The sequence below is a fragment of the Leptonotus elevatus genome, chromosome 3, assembly GCF_054856555.1.
Source record: "Leptonotus elevatus isolate MCC_2025b chromosome 3, RoL_Lele_1.0, whole genome shotgun sequence".
NCBI lineage: Eukaryota > Metazoa > Chordata > Actinopteri > Syngnathiformes > Syngnathidae > Leptonotus > Leptonotus elevatus.
In genome coordinates, this window is record NC_141241.1 from 15,301,794 (window position 1) to 15,311,499 (window position 9,706).

General features: G+C 38.8%; 1 protein-coding gene across 2 annotated transcripts in view; it reads right to left on the reverse strand.

Annotated features, from left to right (window-relative positions):
- LOC147177079 (heterogeneous nuclear ribonucleoprotein C) overlaps nt 1-8,539 on the reverse strand; it is a 44,132-nt gene extending 35,593 nt beyond the window's left edge. For both annotated transcript variants that reach the window (XM_086070491.1, XM_086070490.1), the window contains exons 1-2: nt 8,407-8,539; nt 3,016-3,091 (exon numbers count right to left, since the gene is read on the reverse strand). In XM_086070491.1, coding sequence (XP_085926617.1) covers nt 3,016-3,091; nt 8,407-8,428 — 98 coding nt within the window. In that variant the 5' untranslated portion in view covers nt 8,429-8,539. The remainder of the gene's footprint in view (nt 1-3,015; nt 3,092-8,406) is intronic.
- Between the last annotated feature and the right edge of the window lie 1,167 nt (nt 8,540-9,706).

Below are 9,706 nucleotides of genomic sequence, written 5' to 3' on the forward strand. Positions count from 1 at the left end.
GGGTCCCGGGGTCAGCAGTATCTCATAAAGTTAATTGAAATTTTTAATAAATAGTTATCTGTGATTAAAATGGTTTTAGCTTTACTTTTTATCGGCCATTATTATTATTTTGAAAAAAAGGCCGATACCGATATTCATCAAAATGCTCAATATCGGCGCCGATAATCGGCCAGGCCGATAATTGGACTATCCCTAATTTACAGTGGTACCAAAAGTCTCACAGCTCAGATTCAGAAAACAGGTGAGCTGTGATTGGTTGTTACCTGAGACCCGAGCAACTGGGATGTCATTTTCAGTCGACAGCAAGTGGCAAAATGGCCGCCTTCTGATATTGATAAAAAACTGATGGAATGCAATATAGATAGAACATTATTATTGTTAAATTTTGGGGGGGTTGACTAGACGCTAATAAATTAAATGTTTTATTATAATTATTATTATTATTATTATTAAAATGAGATCCAGTGGCTACCAGAACCTATTAAAAGTTGCTTCTGGGTGCAGGGTGCTGTAAAGGTTGGGAAGTGCTGCGGTTAACCCAAAACCTCCAGAAACCTGACCTGTTTTGCTCTAATACCATGTCATTCCAGTGAATTATCAGGTGGACCCAGGCTGTATCACGGCTAATACCTCAGGTGAGTTCCGGCTGTGGCAGCGCATTGTGTGTGTGGGTGTTGTGTGACTAACCCCGTTAATGCATGGCCGCGTACTGCTGAATAACTACATGGAGGAATGGGCAAATCGAGTTGGAGGGGAGGTGTTAAGGATGGCCTGAGACAGGGTGACAGAGGAGGTAGCAGCCTGGCTGGATTAACTTCTCAAAAATGACATGTTTGGGATATAATGTAGCATGTCCCTCCTGCATTATTTACACTGGATAAGCTGATATGTTGAAGCAAGCCCAGCAGAGGGGCACGGAATTGAGCTGGCGGGGATGCCGAACTATCACTGTTTATTTGGGAGCACGGCGTAGCAAACATATGCAGAGTCCCAGTTCAGTGAAAGCACAAAATGCTAATGAAATCTAATCATTAGGCTGGGCGCAAACAAGTAATTACAAATGTTAATATTATTTTCCTTTTAGTGTGTGTTTTATTGATCTGTTTACACTGTAGGGTGAATGTCCGCCAATGTATTTTGAATGTATCCTTAAATTATTGAATATTCACCAGCTACTTGAGTTTGCAGGAATGTGACTGGCTTGTGCACATTAGAGGTGCTTGAGCTTTTAGAATGGCAGCCAGGAATGAAGTTCAGAGGGATGTGCTTAGATGAATACAGACAATGACGAATGATGTATTCACTGGAAATTTTCCAATTGTTTTATGGTATTAACTGTATCTCATTTTCTATCCCACGGTTTGATACACGATTAGATAAAATAAAAAATTATATTACAAATATACTTTTATTTATTACATTGGTTATATACAAATTATTAATATAATAAATGTGTTTTTTAAAGTAGATGTGCCTGTGTTTTCTCCTGTGCTCTAATACGACTGTACTAATTAATTTAGGAACAGTGTCTTTTAATGTGCATTATTCAACTTGACTTGGGGAGGTTTTTGAAGCTCTTTCAGTAAAAAGTTTGGGTCTTGTCCACTAAATGATTTCCATTCCTGTTCACAACCAGCTGGCCAAAATACTGTCATGCACTCTAAAAACAGTTAGTTAAAAAATAACCCAACTATGGGTCAAAAATGGACCGATCCTCTACTTAAAGAAATGGTTCTTTCAGCGTAAAAAAACACATAAATATTGGTCAGATTCTTTACTTGGGTCCAAAAATTGGGTCATTTTGTATAAAACAACCCAAAAAGTTGGGTCAAATTGACCCACACAGTGGATCGGTCCATTTTTGATCCATAATTGGGTTACTTTTGACCCAACTGTTTTTAGAGTGTATGCTGCTGACTTCAATAAGCTTGGAGGTTAGCAATAACAGAAGCCACAGTTTTGCTCACTCATTCTGGTCTGACGTGGGCTCATTCTGGTCACACTGTAGACTTGCTGAAGAAAATGAACTTCAATATACTGTAGGTTAACAAAATTATTTTTGACACAAAATCTGGGTGTCCTAGAGTATTGCAATTTTCAGTTTTATCCGATTTGTATTGTTCCAGACTTACACCCTATACAAGTAAAATGCTCATTAAAGCAATCAGGGGTATAGGAAAGACATCGTTTCAGTGCATTTAGCGTTGTAATTTTTTATGTAAATATTTTTTGCTGCAAACATAACAATTTCCATTCAAACGTTAAAATTGAAAGAAATACCAAAATAATCCCCCCTCCCTTTTTTATTTTTATTTATTTTATAAAAAAAAATAAAAAAAATTCTTTATCTCACAATCTACAGACTTCTTCTCCCCCCCTACTAGTGGTAGTAAAAATATTATGTTTCTTATTTCAGTGTCTGTGTTTTGGAACTGTAAAATAGAGAAGCTTCTTTCATATTAAAGTGTTTTGTTTTCCTTGGAAACAGCGTCGTTCGCACTGCAGTTGACAGACTTGTACAAACACACGCACACACACACACACACACACACACACACACACACACACACACACACACACACACACACACACACACACACACACACACACACACACACACACACACACACACACACACACAAAATCTCCACTACAAGCCCATATTGTTCTGTCTCTATCTCCTGCTTGCCTTCCAAAGGCCAGTTTGCACAGTTCCCTTCTCCCTTCTCACCGTATTCAACCAGCAACAATAACATGCAATCAGACGTTATCATAAGCGTTCACAACATCAGCAGATAGATTAAAACACTGAGTGGCGTAGACAGCACCTTTGGTTAAAATCAATAGCATAGCACATACTCAGCTGCTATGAAACATTAAGAAATAATGCTGCATCGATTGCAATGCAGGTGGTGCAGCCGTTGAGTCGTAGACAAAGATCTGTTTGCATGCAGGTGTGCAAGCGCCTGTGTCCGTGTGCGTGTGTGCGTGTGTGCGTGTGTGGTTGACACTCACCCATAAGTGGTGTTGCTGGCCCGTTTACTTGCTGCCCTGGAGCGACTTGACTTGAGGTCTCCACTCATGCTCGTGTCTGCAAGCATGAACAACCCATTAACTTCATCCTTATACACTAAGGGAGACATCACAGCACAGTGTGGCTACACAGTAGTGTAGCACAGAATACAAATACCGGTAGAATAAAATATCTGGTTTGTGCTTAAACCTGCCGTCTTCAAACAAAAAAAAAAAAAAATTGCTCCAGGATTTCCTACTCCAGTTCTGAGGGAGCATTGTGTTTGGTGAAGGCACATTGAAACCATTCTCGCTGCACCGAAATAGAAAATATAGTTCAATCTGTCAAATGCTAACGTCTTATGCCATGCTCCACGAAGCACAAAGTAGCCTGCTAACTTATAAATGGATGGACAAAAACAGACACGATGCTTCACCCAGGAAAGAAATGCAAGCCGACCAATACGAAATGAACTGCGGCAAACTGAACTGGAGCTCTAATGGGAAAGTGGTGTATGGTCTTGTTTGTCCATACGTTAGCCTCTAACTTTTTCAACTCGAGTCATCGTCCGGCTGATTTTTATTTATTTATTTGCTTTGACTTGTAAGAAAAAAATGTAGATAACGCTAGGTGGCTGCACTCAATACAAGTTACTGTACTTCAAACAAGCAGCAGTTTGGCAAATAGAAAACAAGTCTAAGAAAAGAACCTTCAAGCTGTTTGTCACTCCCAATTTAAGTTTAGTGTCAAATAAAACACAAAATAAAGAAAATGTATTTAAAACGACCACATAACTTTGCCATAAAGTCTTAATGGAAAACACCATAGCATAGCAAATAGCATTTACAGTATGTGGTGGTTTAACAAGCAACGGCTATCCGAACACCAGTCGTGAAACTTGGAACTGGAATTCCGACATACCTCATAAACAATTGCTAAACGCTTTTAGAATAGAATAAGCCTCCATTTGTCCCATAACAGGGAAATCCTCAAGGTTTTTAATTTGTGAAAGGACCGCACAAAACTCAGAATTGGTACCATTAGCACATGAACTAATGCTAGCAGAACATTAGTGATGTCCTACTGAGTCCATCAATATTTCAGGCATTTTTTGTTTTGTTTTAATGATGTAAATAACAATTCCGTTAGCCATCATTTAACATGCTAATGAGAAAAGCGGCCGCTAAGTCTGTCAGGGGTTGTCCTTCACATTCACCTCCTATCACTTACCGTTGATTAGACCTGCCATCGCCAGCCAGCTGTTCACCTTTGTTTTTTTTCATCCTGCCATTCACATCACTCCAATCCATCTTTAATCTCTGCCCGCCTTTCAATTACAAATACACTTCTAAGAACGATGCCTATAGGCCAAATAACAAAGAGCCATTTTCAGTTCATAACATGCCAACAAACTCAATGTTGACATCACAGATCACAGTACGCTCTCTGCTGCCCCGACGCTTTGTCTCAATTTTCCAAAAGAGTGTAGAAAAAGGGGATGATGAGAGGAGAGGAGAGGAAGACATGGACAGATGGGTGCTGAATGGAGTGTGACTGGGCCAACTGCACATAGACTCACACAGTGAGGCAATCAAATGGCTGCAAGCTACAATTAATTAAGTGTGGTTTGCAAATGCGTGTACAAAAACACATGTCTGTGCTTTTGCCTAGCACAGCAGAGATACATTTGCAACACTATGAGGCTTAATAGAGGTAACCCGCTGGGCAACTTTCTCCTGTGGTGCATCAGCATAGCTGACATCTAAACCCTATCGCTTTGAGGCCGGCAACGAAGATACAAATGAAATATCATCGCTCGTTTAAAACGCCCATTTGTTTACCAAGGTCGTTTTAGTAAACAATAAACTGGCACACTGTAATAGTGGTATGCATCACCATGTGGCTTTTAACTGCTTGGGTGTGTTGTTAAGTCCAGTGCAAACCAGAAAAATGGTTTTAACGCAGCACAGTATTAGGTACGTTTACACATCTAAAGAGATTTAAAACGAGAGCTGCATAGAAAAAAATTGCAACAATACGCTCATTATTATATTCTACAGTGGCCAGACTGATAAGAGAATTGAGGGAAAAAAATATTATTTAAAGAACTAGTGTCATTATAAAATATTTGTTAGGAACATTTTTTTTTTTAGCTTGAACGAAAAGCAATTACAATTTGTGTAGTAGAAAAAGACGAGCATTTGGTTCACCCCATTTAAGTGCCAAACATTGACTTGATTTCATTTTTCTGACCTGTCATAATAAATTGTAATTGAAAACATGCAAACAGCAAAATAAGTAAGCTTGCTGACAGGGTGGACAATTTTTGGTTAGGATTAGCATTTAATGAACAGATAATGGACTAATACCTAGACTTCGCAATATGATTCAGTTAGCAAGCTGTGTACTGTTTAACACAAAATATTTCTAATTTCAGAAAGGCTTAAATATCAATTGATATTTATTTAATATGACAGAATGGACACGTTAAGCATTATTATTACATATTGATTCTGCCACATGCCAGTACTTCAGCCACCGTTGGGAGGCAAAATATTGGTTGTAATGCCACTGAAAACATCAGCGGGTTTCTTAAAGGTACAGTTTCCCCATGAAGACAGGGTGGACAGCAATTTGAAGAGACTTTCAGTATCATTGTGCGGTGCAAATGTTTGGCCACTTAATAAAAATTAAAAAAAAACCTCAGAGTTTAATTATTCTGCTATGTTCTCATGATTACAGAGTGATTCTAATGAAGACACCAAAGGGACTTTATAGAGATATTGACCCGTTTTTTTCTTTTTCTTCTTCTTTCTCATGCAGTAGCCGAAATTAGATTACCGGTAGATTAGATCTCATTAGATTTGTTTTATGAGTTCATATGCTGAGATGTCGGTTTTTGCTTGAGTTATGTATTTCAGATTCCCTTGTATCTCCTTTCTTAATTGGAATCCATAAACTCCAGACTGCTTGTTTTCAAACCTCTGCAAGGCCTATAAAGACTTTCTAAATCAATCAGTGGGATAATGCAGGGGGCATTGTTTGGTTTTGTCTGGTGGAGCCACACTAAAATTCAGACAGTTTGCAATTGGAGTGTCAAGTCTCAATGTGTGTGTGTGTGTGTGTGTGTGTGTGTGTGTGTGTGTGTGTGTGTGTGTGTTCTCTACTCCTCCCTTCAAATAACAAATGTTCTGATATAATGGCTCATTGCGTGTTAATGTGAATGGGTGGAAACTGATTCAGTATATGCTTTCCATCCCCATTGTGATATGAAATTAAAGCTTGTAACACAATATACAGTCTCTGTTTAAGTTTGAGATATAATTCCATAGTAACATTCAAGTTTTCCTCATACATAGTCAATCATTTGTACTTGCTCAGAAGACCTTCATCAGTACGCCGCCACCGTAGGTGGAAGCAGAATTCTTCATTGCTGATTCGACCTTCCTGTCGGCGCTCAAGATAGTTAACTCTACTGTCGGGGTCAATCAACTAACCCCTAATTTATTACCTTACTAGATGCAGATTCAATTCTATTTTAAAGAGAAATGTCAAGACTGGCGGTAGTCCTGTGCAAAAATCAGTTGTGGGAATTTGTGTCCATGCAGCTTTCATTTGAAATGCATTTTATTCAGAATATTTTGTTTACTTTTTTTTTTAATATAGTCCTACTAATATACAGTCACACAAACTCGTACACGCACACACACACATATGCATAAAAGCAAAAAATTGCCACTATACGCTTATTAATCTGTACACTTTGAAGTCACTGATGTGTGGGAGATGAAATAATATGATCAGATAAAAAAAAAAGTCTGACTTATGTTTCCATCATAATTATTGCTCTTGCTTCATGTTTCATGCAGTGGTTAGAACGCTACTCTTTAATCATTTACATAATTTCCAATTATCTTCTCTTATAAATGGAGCATAGAAATAACATTCGTTCTGAAAGGCGACTGACCCAAATATTGTTTTGTAGTCCCACTCGTACATGCAGTGTGTATTCTTGGAATTGGAAAGTTCTGCCGTTTATTACCCATTCACCCTATAAAGAAAGATGTAAAAAATAAAATAAATAAAGAAGAATCAATAAAATCATTTTTGACTTAATTTATTTCAATGAAGATTATAAAATTCACTTGATCTCCTTTGAGCTCCTCATCACACTATGGTCATTTGCTAAAACCCTTTAAAATAATAATAATAATAATAATAATAATAGCAGGAGCATTTCTCTCTATTAAAAGTGCAAATTGATGTACCACTGGGGTGCCCGAGTCCAGTCCTGAAGAGCCCCTATCCAGACTGTTTTCTCCCTGCTCCAACACACCTAAATCAAATAATCAGGATCGGTATCAGGCTTCTGTAAAGCATGCGGATGATCTGATCATTTGATTCAGGTGTGTTGGATGAGGGAAACATGGAAAGGATAGGGGCTCTTGAGGATTGTTGAGTGCTCCAGACTCCTCTTTTTAAACTCAAATGTTATCCCTTCGTGTATTAAAAAGCCACACATGACCTACACACATGAAATAAACAAAAAATAATGGTAACCGAGACCGCATACACTTTTTTTTGGTCATGTTGCATTAGTTTTCCGTACTTGATTCAATTCTGCAGCTTTGTTTATGGACTGATTATAGTTTTTTTCATTCTCAGGGCTTTTCACTGTAAAGGCATTGTTCTCAATATGAAGGCTACAGACAATAATGGAAAGTTTAAGATTACAAGCACATATCTGAAATATATTTGGCATCCACATCCAAGATTCAGTGTATCATGATTTCGTCTTTTGTGTGTGTGCCCCCCCCCCCCATTTGCCTGCAGCCTTTTCTAGCTTTGTGAGGCGAGTGTTGCTCTTCAATCAATGCAAAAGTTGTGCTCCGCTATAAAAAAAAAACAATACTTACAAATGAGACTCCCTCTTTATTGTGATGATTTCACGAAAGAAAATATTTGATTCCTCCCAAGAGCTGCACTACTACTTAATATATATAATTAAAGAGGCAATGAGCCTTTAAGTACAGAGCCTGTTGACCTTGCCAATGTGAGACAGGTTAGGCTCGGAATCACCTCATGTTCACCATCATCATAAACTCCAAACCTCCAGTGGTAAAGTGTCACATCACTGTCGGATTACAAAGTGATGAGCATAAAAGGAAAATGAACAGGGATTAAAAGTGAAGGAAGGTTGTTTTGCGTGAAACTAAGGGAGAAACTGAACAAATAAAATCTGAATGAGAGACCCCCCCCCTCCCACACACACCTTCCGTTCTGAAACACAGTGATGCATGCAAACATCTAATAACCCACACACGCACACACACACACACACACACACACACACACACACACACACACACAAGACGTAAAAAAGACATACTCACATCTTGAGCTGAACAGGGTCATAACAGAGATGCGAAACACGCAGGAGGCTGAGATAAAAGATGCTCACTGAGGACCTCTTTGCTTGTGCAGCTGACTGACTGCTGAGATACTACTGAGTCAGTGTCAAGCCAGCGACAGAGGCACCACTGGGATGTACCAAATGTTTGACTCTGGGAGGGGTGGACAGAGGTGCGCTGGGCTGCTCCATAAGAGGGAGAACTGGAAGGGGGGCTAAGGGGAGCGCGCGGCTGTTTTTAACTCGGCAACAGGAGCGTAGATGAGGGGGGAAAAAAGAGTTTTGTTGACACTCTCACTTCATCTTCACTTCTGTTGAAACCATAAAGTATACAAAACAAAATGAGTCCCACATAAAGAAGGGTAGCGGCTGGGAAAAAGCATTGAAGGACTTTGAAATTCCACATGAACACTTACTAAGTGCTAAGTGCTTATTATTATTGGTACTTTGAAGTCTCATCATCAAGCGCTAATAACTGTTTTGTTGTTGGGCTGAATTTGCAATAAAATTAAGTGCAACGATAATACAGTGCAGCCTGAAAGGTCAAACACACTCTGTTCATAGAGGCGGTTTGATGTTTAATTTCATGGAAGGTCAAACCACTTTTCAAAATGAGAAATAATGGAAATAGAATCCATCCATTTCAGGGTTGAACTGTTGTAATCGTAAATCTCTTATTGTACGGTAATGTTTAGAATAACATAGCATACCAAATGGCATCACATTAATTTTCTTTATTGCTTGTCCTCATTAGACTCGCAGGTGTACTCGAGTCTATCCTACTAAACCGGATAGTGGATCCCACAAACGAGACACAAAGGGTAAGATTGACAAATGTATTCTTACACAAACCGCGGGACGAAGCCAGGAGAAAAACTATTAACAAAAGTCGCTTGCAATAGCTGCAAGAAGAGAAAGTTACAAAAATACACCCGAGGGCTAAAAAACGCACAACGCGATGAAACAGAATAACAAATACAAACGAGCTATACAAAGCGGAGAAACTAAAGGCGACGTAGGAAAAACTACACTTGGAGATCAATCACTCAAGCGTAAAGCTGAGGAAACAAGAAACTACGGAGAAAAAGGACTCAACGCGTGGATACCAAAACACTCAGGCCTGAGGGGAAAAAAAAGAAAAAAGGGATGTCACGTGACAGTTGCCTTTCGTGTTCCATCACGCCTCCAAACGTCACATTGTTTCAGCAAGTGCCTTTTATCAAATTAAATAAAATCCGACCATTGCACTATATCAAAATGTCTTAAATCTGAAATAAATCCAA